This window comes from Malaclemys terrapin, chromosome 14 (genome assembly GCF_027887155.1).
Source record: "Malaclemys terrapin pileata isolate rMalTer1 chromosome 14, rMalTer1.hap1, whole genome shotgun sequence".
Taxonomy (NCBI): domain Eukaryota; kingdom Metazoa; phylum Chordata; order Testudines; family Emydidae; genus Malaclemys; species Malaclemys terrapin.
Genome location: NC_071518.1, coordinates 41,025,005 through 41,040,391, shown reverse-complemented (window position 1 = coordinate 41,040,391; position 15,387 = coordinate 41,025,005). Strand labels below are relative to the sequence as shown.

The following is a 15,387-nucleotide window of genomic DNA, read 5'->3' as shown; positions in this document are numbered from 1 at the left end:
ACTGACATGGCAGCAAATGCAGGAGAGGATGTGGTCTCTGCCCCAGAGACCGTACCATTGAGAGAGCCAGGTGATACAACAGAGGCCCAGAAAGGGTCCAGGTGAGCAAGGAGTTGTGGGGTAGGAGGGAATGGGGGCAGGGAGGGGTACAGCTCAGTGGGAAAGAGACACTTGTATTGAGGAGGAAGATGAATGGGACCGGTGGAGGGATTCAGAGAGGAAGGCACATGCTCTGCATGGTGTGTGAGGAGAGGTTTTTTTCACAGCAGCATTTGGGATGTGCTGAAGGGGAGGGAAGTGGGGGGCCAGAGAGGAGGAGACTGGGGTTAGTCAAGGCAGGAGAAGACCCCAAGCGATGGACAAGAGATATAACCACAGGGCTGCAGAGGGAAGGATGGGTTTGATCGATGCTGGAGCGGAAAAGCCGAAAGGATTTTGGAATAACCTGAATGGGGTTTGTGGGGGGAAGAGAGGACTCAGATCAGACATTGAGGTTGTTTGCTTCAGTGACAGGGAGGACAATGGAGGAAGGGAGCGAGCCTGCGAGGAAAGATGAGGGGCTCACTCTGGGTCAGGCTTAGCTTGAGCTGGAGGCAGGACAGCAAGATTGAGAGGCAGTGACTGTTGTGCAAACACATGGAGTCGGCAAGGTAGATCTGGGGGGAATCAGTACGGGGAGAACCCATGTCAGGTGAGCCAGGGACAAAAAGAGTCAGACGGGGGGAAGATGGAGAAGACAGGGGAGGAGCTCTTGCCAGTTGTATCTATTTTGATTATGAAGGAACCAGCAAGTTCCTAGATGGGAAGGGAGGAGGACAGAAACAGGGGAGGAGTTTTAAGAAGAAAGTCAGAGGTTGAGCAAAGATCATAAGCGCTGGACCTAATTGGGAGAGAACAGAACTGATGGCAGAGCTGCAGGAGGAGAGAGCTAATCTGTAGGGAAGGAAGTATGGACCGTCCCTGCATTTTCCTCAGTGGGTCTCAGAGGTGGGGGGCCATGGTAGGGTTCAGCGAGGTTTCCTGGGTGTTACTGGGGTAGAATCTGGCTATAACCCGTGCTTATTTCCTGACCACCCATTGGTTTCTCCTACAGGAAATGAAAGGTATGAGAATATCCTCAAGGAGGCAAAACAAAGAATAGAAGGAGAGACTCAGAGAGATGAGGCACTTGGCCACCCAGATGCAATGGCTGCAGAGCCATCCATGGACCAGTCTGGCACCATGGTAAGAAAGGCTGCTGTTTCCTTTAAGTGCTTCCTGCTGCCCTGGCCACACCTCTCTGCAGCCAGTACTGACTCTGAATGCCCCCACCTCCACGGGGTGACTGGCCCTGTATCCAGTTTGTGTCACTGCAGCTGCATCCCTGGTAGGTTATCCACCCCCACAGTCACCTGCCACGGTGAACGTGCCTACAGTTTGTAACCACTGTAGTTGCATTAGATAATGCTCTTCAGAAAATGTAACAATCTCAATAATACACGGCCTGACCCTGCAGCCCATACTGACCTGAGTAGTCCCATTGACTTGCAGTAGGACTAGCTGCAAGTAAACACTGCACGGCTGAGCCCAAAGAAGTGCACAGCCAAGAGAGGGATGAGACAAAGGCATAAACATTGTGCCTGATTCTCTAGGTGCCTGGTGCAGCACAACACTCAGCATGCTACCGGTGTGTAGCATTTGGAAGCTTATGAAAGGAAGTACCGTATGACAGGTGATCTCCGCTAGCTTGGGTATCTTGTACTCAGTTAGCTCTGGCAGTGGCTCTTCCCGGCTGGGAGCATGCCTTCGTTCTGCGGTGTAAAGCGCTGGTAAACCTGTGGGGCGGTGTCAGTGTTTGGTAATGGGGATTTAGCTGGTTGCTGGTGTGGGGAGGGCTGTGTGTCCTACTCAGACCCAATATTTCTAGGTTCACCTGATCGTAGAGAACTGAACCATTTGAGTCTCCAATTGAATCTGTTCCAGAGTCTTGTTTATGTATGTTCTTATAACCATGCTCATCACGGTAGCATCAGACATGCATGAAGTGACATGACTCACATCTGTCACGTGTGGTTTGTTCTCTTTCTCATCCTCTCCCCAACGGTTAATGTGAAGTTATAAACAGCTCTGGGTGGGACTTTCCACTCCAACAAATACCCACTCGTCAGTAGCTCGATTCCCTCAGGTCTCTGTAATGATATTCAGTTGAATTCTAGATTATCATTACATTCCTGGATCTTTCTGTTTTCAATGCATTGCAGTCCGTATTCTGTATAGACTCATGGCGATGGCAAAGAGCATTTAAAATAGTTCCCTGGGTGGGAAATATTGCATTACATTGTATCATATCATGTCACACCTTAAATCTGTACTCCCACAATTAGCTGTGTTAGACAGACAGGTGTTCACCCTTCTGCCAGCAGATTTACTACAGTCCAGCCCGTATCAGTGATGGGAGTGGTCCTCCCTTGTAGGGGCCTGTTGCATTTCTCTTTAATAGTGACCATTTAGTGCATTCCAGTCCTCCACCGGGGACAGACAGGTGCTTGGAATATTGAAAGTTTCCTGTCTTGTCTGGTAATTGGCCTGTGTATTTGCCTGGCTACTCAGTTTTTAATTCTGACTAGCCAGACAGAAAACCAGGTCATTTACCAGACTGATCTCTTATGCTATCTCCAGGCAAGGTGGCTTGCTGGTAGACTACAGCCAGATCAACATTTACACATTAGATCAGCCTCACTACGTCACTTGGGGGTGTGAAAAGAATCACCCCCTCAAGCACCGTAACCTCTGGTGTAGACATGGCTAGGTCGATGGTAGAGTTCTTCCGTGAACATGCCTGCTGCTGCTCGAGGAGGGGGATTACCTACATTGACAGAAAAACCCTTCCATAGATGTACGAAGTTTCTACACTACTGCGCTGCCCCGCTGTCGCACTTGTAGGGAGAATGGTGGGGAGCTACATCCAGACTCAGCAGTGAGACAGCTGTTTGCCTTGTGGAAGGGATGACAGAGATTGTACACAATGAGAATGTGGGCCTGCCTTCCGGGAAGAGCTTGTGCTTTCTAGAGCAGTGCTTCTCAAAGTGGTGGTCCGCGGACCGGTGCTGGTCCGCAAGCCATCGGCTGCCGGTCCGCGGCGAGTTTCCTCATAAGAGCGTCGAATAGGATAATAATATGGCACCGGTCCCTGGCACATTGGGAAAAAAAATTGCCGGTCCTATGAGAAGCACTGATCTAGAGGGCTTCTGCTGACCAGCTACTCTCTTTGCTTTCCCCAGTTTGACACTTGGCTGCAGATGGAAGTGGAGCGGCTGCTCATACAAGAACATGCCCTGGAGCAGCAGAAAGCTATTAGCTCTGATCCCACGGAGGACTCCACCCTCAGCCAGCGTGCTCGCCGAAAGCTTGTCAAGTTAGTGATGGCCTGTTGCCTATTGGCCTGTGCAGGGTGCCTGCATCCACAGAACCACGTGGCAATAGCTCTGCACCTCAGCAAGGGTCTGTTCCTATGGGATGCTGCACATCTCCTGCGAGCTGCTGAGTGTCCTCAGTTCCCACGGACATTGCTGGGGCCTGCGGGTGCTCAGCACCTCATAGTGCCAGAGTTTGGAATTCAGGACTGGTTCCGATTCTGACTCCTGGGGGTCCCTCTGCAGCTCGCTGGTTGGAATGTGTAGCATTCCTTGCAAAAGATTCAGCAATTCCATTGTTGACTACAGATGTCTTCCTGGTGTTGCTGGGCTGGTTTTGTCTCCAGCTCTCAGCCCAGCAGAGTCAGTCACATTTATTAAAGTCAAATCGCCTTTTGCCAGGTTAAGGCATCATTACTGGCAACAGCCAGACCATCAAACCAGTTCAGACTGGGTAAATAACCATTGCTGCTGATGGGCCATGGAGCAGAAGGCTTCACATGACAAGCTGACCAGACTGGGCATAACAGCAGGAAAATGTTCCACTGCTGAGTTTAGGAACTGGGAATTACACAGATATCAACTGGACAAGACTTAGCCCAAGGAGCTTGGCTTCTGGTGGGATCACAGGGGTGCACAGACCAACAAATCTTCTCATTACCCCTCCTTGAATGAGACAAAGACATCTCCTCTGGTCACCTACACCTTGATTCAGGAACATGCTTGTGCTTTTGACTTCACCTGCACCTAAGCATGTGCGTAGGGTTACTGGTATGCTTTAGTGCTCTCTGGAATAGTGATGCCTTCCTGAATTGCGGCCCTAGCACCAACGAGGAATGGGCCTGCTTTGGAAGAGCCTCACCTCCTATCTAGGGGCTGAGTGCTGCATTCTAAGGGCGTTGGCATGGGTGGAACATGGTTACAGTGCAGAGAAACTTCACTGAAATGTATTGAAGCAATTTTGGCTGACCCAGCATTACATTCATATGCACTAGGGACCTTTTAGTTCACGCCAGCAGGCTCCACATGGGCCAGTTAGCAACACATTGGTGTACTTTAGAAATCCTGCACTGCTGCCCAGGTAGACAAGCTGTTAATGACACATCATTGGGAATTTAGACCTGGGGTTAGGCACTTAGGGCTGAATTTTCAAAGCAGTGAATGGTGCTATAACCAGGGGACTTGCTCCTCTCTGAAAATGCAGCGCAGCTAAGCACAAGACTGTGACTGAAACTGAGCTCTCGTTAACTCTTTCAGAGCTCAGCTGCCTGAATACATCTTGGACTTTGGCTACATCATTCTTGGTAACATCCGAACTCACATTGTCAAAATCACCAACACCAGCCAGTTCCCTGTATCCTTCCATGCAGACAGACGGGCCCTGCATGATACAGGTAATGGGGATGAGATGCTTATGTGGGCTTTAACTAAATGGCAGCAGGAATCAAAGATGGAATGAACCATCTCAGTCTGATGCAATAGTTCAAAATCTGTTGAATGTGCAGATGTATTATGGGAAATCCCACCTCTTCCCATTGGGGCTTGCTGTTTCTTATGCTCTCCTCTGTCCAGTAATGCTCACCCCACCCGCCACTCGACCAGCTGCCTTTCTGCCAACTCTTACTTCAGCTGGAGGGACAGAGAGCCAGATTCCCCTGGGGCAGGGCAGCTCTCAGCATACCAGCTCCTAGCCAATGTCCCGCCCACACACCCTGTTGGTGGGGAAAAGTTGGAGCGTGTCTGTGCTCCTTCGATTCTCAGCTGGCCGATGGTCCCATAGGGATCATAGCCAACTGGCATAAATAAGAGCAGCCCCTAAGCCCACTCCCAGGGCTGAGTGGCTCTGAGTGCAGGAGAGAAGCTAGACCAGACTCTATCAAGTCTGTTCCTGCTCCCTAAGTGATCAATGGAAGCTTTACTGTTGACTTTAATGGGAGCAGGATTGGGCCCAGAGTCATCCTTTATGATCAGTGTCAGTGTTTCTCCAGGGATCAGTCATTAGGGAATTAGATGATGCTGCAGTCAGCTCCTTCTTTCCTCCCCTTACTGCAGCTTGGCCTGTGGGCTGCTCTCCCTCCATCTGCTAGCTGGAATGCAGGTTTGCAGCATGGAAGCACACAGACACACCTTGTTCATGGCAGACTTGAGCACAGCTTATTTTGTTGTTAAACCTGCGTTTTAGACTCACATGCCAGGCTCTGATTACTTTGTTCTGTGTATGTACAGTGCCTAGCACAATGAGGTTCTGATCTGTCACTAGGGGCCCTCACTGCTCCAGTGCTACCAACAGTAAATAATCATCCCCTTTTATAACACTAATGAAAACGTCTGGGTGTTTGTTTTCAACGTTTTGCTTTAAAATTACAGGGTCAACCAGTTCTTAGCCAAGTCCTGTTAGAAAGCAGTGACTGTGCTGGGAGAAAGGTCCTTAAAGTCACCTCTGGGGTGTCTGGCAGGGAGCTGCTGATTTGGAATCTCTGCAGAAGAGAGTCAGAATAAGAGGGATTTCAGCAGCTCAGTAACTTGTTCCAAACACTTGGAATGCCGAAGAGCAGACTGAGGGGGCCTGCCCACATACATGCAGAGCAGATGGGTCTCTCCTGTGCTCTGTTATTGTGGGTTGGGGTTTCTGGTGCTTTACTGGCTGAATAGTGACTTGCATTTTCACACTCTGATGTGCAGTGCTTTGTATGTAAAGTTGCTCTTTGCGTTAACAGGGATCCCTCATATAAATCCCCAACCATGAGAAACTCAGGAGACTAGCCAGGATGTGTACAAGTGTTCACACTGGCTCAGCTTTGCTGTGTTATAATGAGTGTGTGTGTGTGTGTGTGTGTGTGTTTCTACTAAGTAGAATCAGAACTGCTGTGCTGTGTCCAGGGGCGGCTCTATGTATTTTGCCGCCCCAAGCACGGCAGTCAGGCGGCTTTCGGCGGCATGCCTGCGGAAGGTCTGCCGGTCCCGAGCCTTAGGCGTACCTGCCGCAGAATTGCCACCGAAACCGTGGGACCAGCAGACCTCCCGCAGGCATGCCACCGAAGGCTGCCTGACTGCCACCCTCATGGCAACTGACACACCGCCCCCCGCGGCTTGCCACCCCCAGGCACGCACTTGGTGCGCTGGTGCCTGGAGCCACCCCGGCTGTGTCATAGGCCCTAGTGCTTTCAGCCAGTGGAGATTCTCCTTTCCCTCTGGTACCTATGCTTTTGGAGCAGAGGGATCTGCTGTCCGTCACTCTGTCACCAGTAAGTTCTGGAGGGCTGTATTGTGACAGCTGCGAGGCGTAGTTACACTACGACTCACATGCATCATGCTTTCTACAGACCTTAGGTTCTAAGTGGTTTTGTTATCTGTTCAAGGTTTCAGCGTAGAACTGGACCGCGTGAAGAACCTGCCCTACTGTGAGACAGAAACATTTGAAGTACGGTTTGATCCCCGCAGTGCCAACTTGCCCTTGGGAGATGTGGAAGTGCTCCTGCCCATCAAGGTATGAGGTATTCTCCAGCCCCGTAGCCTTCACTCTGCATCCCCTGCTGGTAAAGGTTTGAGTCACTCTCTTAGCCCGGCTTCCTCAGGCTGTCGTAATTGAAGTCTGCAGTTAGTTCTCCTCCAGACTTCTCACCGGGGGCTGTGTTGTGTACTCAGGTTGTGGCTGGCCCGACGTTTCACATCTGCCTTCGTGCCAAGGTGACCATGCCTTCGCTCTGCATCTCCAGCAACAAGCTGGACTTCTCCTCCGTCCAGTGTGGGCAGTGCCAGGTGGAGACCATCCAGCTCCACAATCAGCTGCAGGTCGCCTGCGAATGGTTCATCACCAGCAATGAGCGCATCAAAAAGGTAAAGCAAAGACCGCCAGTGACGTCCCTGCCTCCTTCCTGTACTGCCGCTCCCCGTTGTGCCCTCAGGCCTCAATCCACAACCCTTTCTGCACAGAGTAGCACTTCCCTCAGTAGTGACTCAGTGCGTAAGGATTGCAGACCCAGGACCTACAGCAGAGTACCAGCCTGCTCCAGCAAGAGAGTCGGCTGACGAGGCCTTGGGTGCATTGTAAGACCCAACAGGCGAACAGCTGATGACATTTGCTGAGCTGATACATTTGAGCTGCTAATGTCAAAGCTGTGAGCCCAGTGGGAATTCCCTTTTTAAGAACATCATGGGACAGCCTAGCGCCCTTTCATGCTCTGTTCTGCAAACAGGAAGTGCTTGATTCCTGAGCCCCAGGCGTCACTCCTCAGGCCAGGAGACGCAGGGAGCACAAGGCTGCCCAGGGGATTGTGGGAAGAGGGAATGATACTCTGCAGCACCTCTGGTAGCGAAGCGAGGGCCAGCATTGGTGAGCTCGGAAGAAAGTCTCATGCAGCCCTCCTCAGCCACGGCTGGTCCCTGCACTAAGGGACTTGGAGAGAGGAGAGAAGAGGAGGAATTGCTCAGCTGGAGATGGGGGAGGAGGTGGGAGAAGACCCATTCTCGGCATCCCCTCGTCTGTTTTGAAGTTCCCACCCATACTGTTTATTTCTTGTAACTAGCATCAAGAGTCAAGTGGTTTTAGAACCTGGGTAATTGGAACTGGCTCTGATTGTCTGGAACTTGTCATCTATTAGCGCCTTGTCTCTCTACTAATTCCCTGGCCATCTCCTGGTCATTCTTCATCCCCAGCCTGAACTGTAACATGCTTCTGTGTTTCTCATTGGCTAATTGAAACAGCTGTTTCTGACTGGCTACTTGGCTGGTCCGTGTTCTAGGGAGGCTGGGGCTGTAGCAGTGTTTCAGGGTCTGAGCTAATCGTTTGGGTTTGGGCGATCAGGTGGATAAACACTTGCCAGCCAGCCTGCGGCGGAGGCTGCGTCAGGAATTCAAATCAAAGCCCCACATCTTTGAGATGATCCCCTCATCTGGAATGCTGGCTCCAGGGGAGCGACTCAATGTGCAGGTCAAGTTTGCGCCAGTGGAAGAGGTGAGATTGTCTAGTAATTACCAAAGAAGGGGGAGGCGGGGTGGTGTGGTGGTGCGAACCCAGGGCTGGTGCCTCTGTTTCCCCCTTTGTGCTCCCTTCAGTAAAGAGCTTTGAGATCTACAGGTGAACAGGACTACCTGAGTGCAAAGTCCTGCTATCTTACCACTTCTCTATGACCCCCATTGGGTACGGTGAATCGGGGTGACCGCTCTGGGCCCTGTGCTTTGTGGGCCCCCCTGCTTCAGTGTGCATGTGTCGTGTGGGGTGCCCTAGGCCACCCGGTGGGGTGGAGTTAGGGGTGCCTGGGGGGCCAGGCTGGTCCGGGGATGGGGCTAGGGGTTAGCGGTGGGCCTGGCGCCAGCAGCAGGGGTCAGGCCTGCACTGACTGGCGGGAAGTGCGCGTTGTATTTCTTTCTGGCTCGGCATCGCGAGGCTCGGGCTCAGGCTCCGGCAGCAGCAGCAGTGACCCCAGCTCGCCCCGCTCCGCCCTGCCCCGCCCGCTCCCAGCTCGCCCCGCTCCGCCCTGCCCCGCCCGCTCCCAGTGTCGCCCACCGCCGCCCTGCCCCGCCCACTCCCAGTGTCGTCCGCTGCCGCACTGGCCGCCAGCGTCCTAGTGCCGCCAGAACACGCCAGTGCCAGGCTGACCCCATCCAGCGCCCTTCCGCCCCAGCCCCCTCCCTCTTCCGGGCCCCCCCAGCACAGGGGGCCCCCTTGCCCCAAGCCCAGGTGCAACCCTGTGACTCTCCATCATCCCTCACCCCCCAGCATTGGTGTCCCCTCCACACATCAGATTTCACCTGTATAAAAATGTTAAGGGGGGCTCATAGAAGCTGATTTGTCCCGGGCCCTGCACCCTGCTAGGGACGGCCCTGATGATCCCCTTCCTGTGGCTTTTATAACTGGGAGAGCTGCCCCATCACCTTTCTCCTAGACTCCCCATCAGGGCTGCCTCGAAGAGAACTGTCCCCTGAAGGGGGGAAACCCCAAGGGCCATCGAGCCTGGTAGCCTGTCTCTGACAGTGGTCAGTGCCAGATGCTTCAGAGGAAGGTGGGCAGATGCAGGCTGATCCACCCTCCCATAGGTCTCGCCCTGCTCTGCGGCAGGGCTGCCTGGCATTATGCTCAGGTGGCGTGATCCAGCAAGTGGTGCTTCAGGAAGAGGTGAGTCACTCTCCACACTGTGTGTCATTTGAGCCTTTCTGTTAAGGATACACCTCGTTTCCCCACTGGTTTTGTGTTGTGCATTCACCAAGGACAAGGATGAAATCACCCAAAACATTATCTTGGCTTTGTTATCCAAGTACCCAGATATAGTGCTGGGTCCTGGAACTACCCGGGGCCTGAATGCAAATACACTGAGATATGGGCCAAATTCACCAGTGATGTAAGTAAATGGGTGCAGCTTCATTGGCCCCTGGGGCCTTGATTTCGCATAGGCCAGTGGTGCACTTGGGTCCTGTGGAGCAAGGGGCATGAAGGAATCCCACGGGTTTCTCTCTCTCTCTTCCCAGAGGTTCTACAGCAACCATCTAACGGTGCACATCTCCCAGAGCAGTGAGCGGCTGCTGTTGCTCGTCTCTGGATACGGTCTGGAGCCACGGCTGGAGTTCACGCCCTCAGTGCTGGAGCTGGGGCCTCTGCTGCCGTATGGTGTGGGGGATGAGGCAGAGGTGGTAGTGAAGAACCCATGCAAGTTCCCCATTGAGTTCTACTCCTTGGAGTTTGACCAGCAGTATCTGACTGAGGAGAGGGTGAGAGGAGAGGGAGTCCGGGCACTCCCCTTGTCACTGAAAACCTCGGAATGCTTCAGAGTTCCTGAAGTTCCAACTCTTTTTATTAAGCAGGACCAAGCACTAGAGGCGAACCAGGCAGAGAGCCCAAAGGGCCAGCAGTTGGGATGCTGGCTTCGAGGAGTAGCTGCATTTCATTGCTTGCGTCCCAACTCCCACGGATTATCCCTGTTGGAGTCACTCCCTAGTCCCACAAACCCCTCCCTCTGTGTACTATTCCAGAGACATGCCCCCTTCCCTCCTCCACTGCCCTGTGGCACCAGCGCCTCCTGGCAGAGCAATTTGGAGCAGGTGGGAGACCTTTCACACTGAATCATAGGGCCGGGGCAGGCTTCAAGTGAATGGTGTCACAGCGGGTCTCAGGTTGACTTTGATTTACCCCTGGGGGCAGAAAGCTGTGGTCCAGCCCTAGCAGGCCAGCACCTCATGTTACTCTGTAGCCCCATCCGGCAGATGCAGGCAGCTGTGCTGATGGGCTGCAGAGGGGTATGTGGCCAGCCCAGATCAGTTAGAGGGGAGGTCTCTACAACGCGTGGCCTTTGTGGGAGAGAGGAGAAGGAAGAGAGGATATGAGAGGCCCCTGGGCTCTCTCTGAGGCACCCTGTGGGAGGAGGGAATGGATTCCTGGAAGCCTGTCCTATGCCTGTGGCTTCTCTTCTTTTTGGCCACAGATTTTGCGGATGCTGAAGGGCTACGATTCCCATAACACCCTGCTGCTGCCCCCTCGCATCCCAGGAGAGAAGCTGCCTCCGGAGGTGCTGGAGTATTACAAAGACCAGAAGAGGATTCCAGATGAGCAAGCTAAGGCCAAAATGATGGAGGCAATAGGCCAAGAGAACGGTGAGGACTCTGAACAAAGGGCAGCTTGTTCTAGACTTTCAAGGAACAGAACTGTCCAGCATTGACCTTAGCTGTGTCTAGGATTTTTCGCAAGGCTAAATGTGAGTGCAAACGCTGGTGGAGGAAACCCAGGTATCCACATAGAAACTATGTACTAGCTGGCCTTCTATAGGAGGCCTTGTCTGCAGCAGCCAGCCGTTCCCACACTGGTCCCAGTTCTGCTCTGACTTACACTGGTGGGTCTCCGTGGACTCTGATGAGACACTCCTGATTTACAGGCTATGAGAGGAGCCGTAGGCCCCATCTGCTCAGTGTACATCACCACGGCTGTCACTCCCCCTTTGTACTGCAGTGTAATGGACTGAGAGCAGAATCCAGCCCTTTAGACTCCTGTGTAGTGCTGGAGCCAGAGCCCCCGTGATGGGATTTCATGGATTCTTTCCATGCTCACCCAGATCTGGCTCTTCCCACCCATTGTTACCTTAAATAATAGATTCGTCCATTCAAAGGCCAGGAGGGGCCATTGTGAGCATCTAGTCCGACCGCCTGTACAAGAGACTCCTCCACGTCATGCCTATGTTGCGGAGGGTCACGGGGGAGATGGTCAGTGGATCAGTGGGGCAATGATTTCACTGGCCCACTCTGCCCTGTCACTCCAAGCTCCACTGTGCACAGAAACAGAAGGATCTGCTGAGTGAGCTCCCCAAATCCTGCCTTCCCCTCACCCTGCAGAACCACACCCATCCAACTGCACCCATCAATGCCCCTCCCTGGCTGTGGAGGAAGAGCCCTGCCTCTCACATGATAGGACACAACACATCTCTCAACAGAGACTTACCTGAACCATGTGCAGTTACAGGTAATGAGTCACTACCACACTGCAAGTGCATGAGAGATACAGGCCAGCAGGCTTTAGCAATCTAGCGCATGTATTTCCCCACTATGTTCACACCGTGAAGAGCACTGCTTTTCAGTTCGGCTGGTGGCTGATTGCTCTGTGTGCACCAAATTCCTCTGGTCTGTTAAACAGGAATTAGTTATAAACATAGAAAAGGCTGAGAAGCACGTCTGAGGTCAGATTTCTGAGCATGCTCACTCTGCACCTGGCTGCTATTTTACTTGCTGATTTGCTCTACATGGTTGGACAGTGAAGCTTCCTAGGCAATAAATCAAACTCTAACATATACAAAAAATAGAGCTCTGTAGTTGTAAAAGCTTGGTGTGAATGTTTGCAAATGAAAGCCCTGATCTAATTCACTGTTCTTCCTGGGATTGTATTATTTATTACTTGTGAATACATGGACAACTGATGGGGCTGAAGGGAGATGTCCACAGACCTATGGCTTGGTCGACATAAGCTGCTTTATGTCGACCTAACCATGTCAGCGTACACACTCCAGCCTTGCTCCTGCCCTGCCTCGCCGACATCCGAACTCCACCTCCACGAGAGGCGTGGGGCTTCTGTCGGAGTACTTAGGCCAATGCAGTGTCCCTGTGGACACTGCGGGTTACTTACACCGGCTGTTGGCTGTCATTCTCGTCACTTTTACAGCTCCATGCTACAGCCATGAAATACATTTAGGCTTGAAATTAGATGAAGGTTTCTGACCGTCAGAGGGGTGAAATATTGGAACAGCCTTCCGAGGGAAACGGTGGGGGCGAGGGACCTGTCTGGTTTTAAGATTAAGCTAGATAAGTTTATGGAGGGAATGGTTTAATGGGATAACATGATTTTAGTCAAAGGAACAGTGTGCCATCGCTGGTAAATAGTATCAATGGTCAATGAGGGTCTAGTCAAAGAGAGCTGTTTGAGGAAAAGCCATGAGGTGAAATTCCCCCAGGGGCAGTGGACTGCATGTGGCTTAGGCATTGCCTGAACCTAGCTTGTACAGCAAGGTAATAACAAATGTCAAATGGTGAATAGCCAAGTACCGCCTTGTCTTCCTGCACTCAATCTCTCTTCCCTTCCCTCCTCTTCTTTCCTCTCCTTCCCCCTGAGTAGATGACGAAGAGAACCCATCTCTCTCCGAGCGCAGAATGAAGCAAAACCCTTCTGGGACCACGCGCACTGCCTCCACCACTATCACCATCTTTCCCTCCATCTCCGTGTTTGAGGAAAGCCGTTCTCACAAGGTGGAATCTAAATTAGAGCAGGAGGAAGAGGAGGAGGAGGAGGAGGAAGGTGCTGAAAAAGGACAGGGGCTAGGTAACCACTCCCAGCTCTCCAGCAGTTCACCATTCATCACGGTGGGAATGGCCCTGAGAGGATTCGTGTATTCCCTCAATCATTTCACTGCAGACTTGGCCTCCTAAACTGTCACGTTCTGAAAGTCATCAGGCCTCAAATCCTCTCCTCTCCGTCATGCCTATGTTGCCGGGCTGGAGGGTCACGGGGGTGATGGCCAGTGGATCCGGGGGGCAGTGGTTTCACTGGCCTCAGCCTGGCCCACTCTGCCCTACCACTCCAAGCTCCACTGTCCACAAAAACAGGAGGATCTCCTGAGTGAGCTCCCAAAATCCTGCCTTCCCCTCACTCCACAGAACCACACCCATCCTACTGCACCCAGGCTCCTCCCTGGCTGTGGAGGCAGAGCGGGATTTTTTTCTCTGGTTGTGCAAAATCTTCACCCTCTCAGATCTGTGGTTTTGCACCCGTGTAACATAGTCTGGGATCCTTTCCTTTCCCCGAACAGGGTCCCCAGACTCTCAGCTGGACCCCTCATGATCCTTCCATTTGCTTCCATGTTAACTCCCCTTCTCCTTACAGTGCCACTGACTCTGGAGGCCTGTCTGAAACTCCTGCCTCTCTCCCTCGTATCCCCACTTCTCTGTTGGCCAGAAAGGTCACTACTGAAGCATGGGAGGTGCTTTTCCCCTGCCAGTGCCCAGCTTCGCCATCATTCTCAGCTCTGGACACTTGGAGACTGAGACCACCACCAGGATTTGAGTGTGGGTCTCCTGCATGGCAGTACAGAGCATTCCAGCAAGGGCAGCTCTGTCACTGTCGTGTGTGGGGCAGCTGCTTAGAGTGTCACGAGCCAAGGTGTATGGCACTCAGTGGGCTAGTAAGGGAAGAAGCTGGGAGCTGTAAAGAAGCAAATGATTGTTTGCAAACACTGCAGTCGATTCATAGAAGGGCCATGAAAATAACCTTCACAGTCAAATCTCCCTGTGTTGTGTTTTCTTAACCATTTGACTGAGCAGAAGAGGAAAACAGGTCTCTGCTGGAGATCATTAAACTGCAGAGGATTCCTGCAGGGCCTCAGCAGTCTGACTCCCATAGCAAATTATTTGCTTGGTCCACACGTTCTGGTCCCAGAGTTATGACCGCATTAAATGTCTGTTGCTATGTGCCTGGTAATTATACTACATATCCCCTGGGATCAAATCCACAGGTGCTGCCAGGTACTCAGTGTGATGTCATTTCCTGTGGTGCTGTTGGATAGTGGGGTGTATTGGGGTGTGACAGAGCAGGCAGAACCATTTGAGTGTTTATGGCCGACAGACTGGCTGTTCGTTCCCCGCTCTGTCACCCTGTTCACTTACCTTCCAGCAGCCGGGACACTTGCAGCAGTGAGACGATGTTCTGACAGGACAACAGGGCGTGCCCAGGAATGTCTGAGCACCCTTAGCTGAAGGCAGGATTGAGGCCTTGTTGTCCCCACTTGGCGAGTGTCCTTTTCCTGAGGACTTTCCCAAAGCACTGAGTGCACTGTTAGGGAATGGGGAAGGATTCTCTGAGACACTGGCATCTGCAAGAGTCATCTGACCCCTTGTTTCTCTGTGGTAGAGTATCAGCGAAGCATTGATGGCAGCTGCAAAGAGGCTGTTGGAGAACTAGACAACAACCCAATTTCCAGAGCCATCGCACGCCACCTTGGCATCGATATCTCTCCAGAAGGTCGTGCAGCCAAAAACCGCAGAGGCATTGTCATCATAATCCATGGCGCTCCCCTTACAGGTGCAGAGACTGTTCTCTTCTGGCCAGGAGGATGGTGGGAGATGAAGGGAAAGGCAGGAAAAATTATCTCAGTTGCTACAACAATGATAAATTCTTTCTGATTGTCTTCACCGCGTGGCCTGGAGCTGGGTAGGAGACTAAGATCCAACCCAGTGGTAGCTGGGCCTGAAATGGAGAAAATAAAAGTCCCACTCTGAGATGGAAGTTGGGCCTGAGTCTCCCCTCAGTTACCCCTATCTGACATTAGCATAACACCTTTCACATCAATGGAGTTAGTTGTGATTACACCAGTATAGGTGGGAGGAGAATTTGTTTGGCAGACACTAGGCCGCAGTGGAGCAGACATGGCAGCTCCAAACCCTGGAAGTGGAGGGCCCCATCTTTGGGGAAGGGAGCTGGAAAGGATTATTCCTGAGTGCACTTTGAATTTTCCTTTCAAATAACAAACAA

General features: G+C 52.3%; 1 protein-coding gene across 1 annotated transcript in view; it reads left to right on the top strand.

The window, feature by feature from the left end:
• HYDIN (HYDIN axonemal central pair apparatus protein) overlaps window positions 1–15,387 on the top strand; it is a 376,996-nt gene that overhangs the window by 247,261 nt on the left and 114,348 nt on the right. The window contains exons 29-38 of the mRNA XM_054049428.1: window positions 1,094–1,224; window positions 3,261–3,394; window positions 4,650–4,786; window positions 6,752–6,879; window positions 7,038–7,229; window positions 8,197–8,346; window positions 9,858–10,097; window positions 10,808–10,976; window positions 12,979–13,182; window positions 14,767–14,937. Coding sequence (XP_053905403.1) covers window positions 1,094–1,224; window positions 3,261–3,394; window positions 4,650–4,786; window positions 6,752–6,879; window positions 7,038–7,229; window positions 8,197–8,346; window positions 9,858–10,097; window positions 10,808–10,976; window positions 12,979–13,182; window positions 14,767–14,937 — 1,656 coding nt within the window. The remainder of the gene's footprint in view (window positions 1–1,093; window positions 1,225–3,260; window positions 3,395–4,649; window positions 4,787–6,751; window positions 6,880–7,037; window positions 7,230–8,196; window positions 8,347–9,857; window positions 10,098–10,807; window positions 10,977–12,978; window positions 13,183–14,766; window positions 14,938–15,387) is intronic.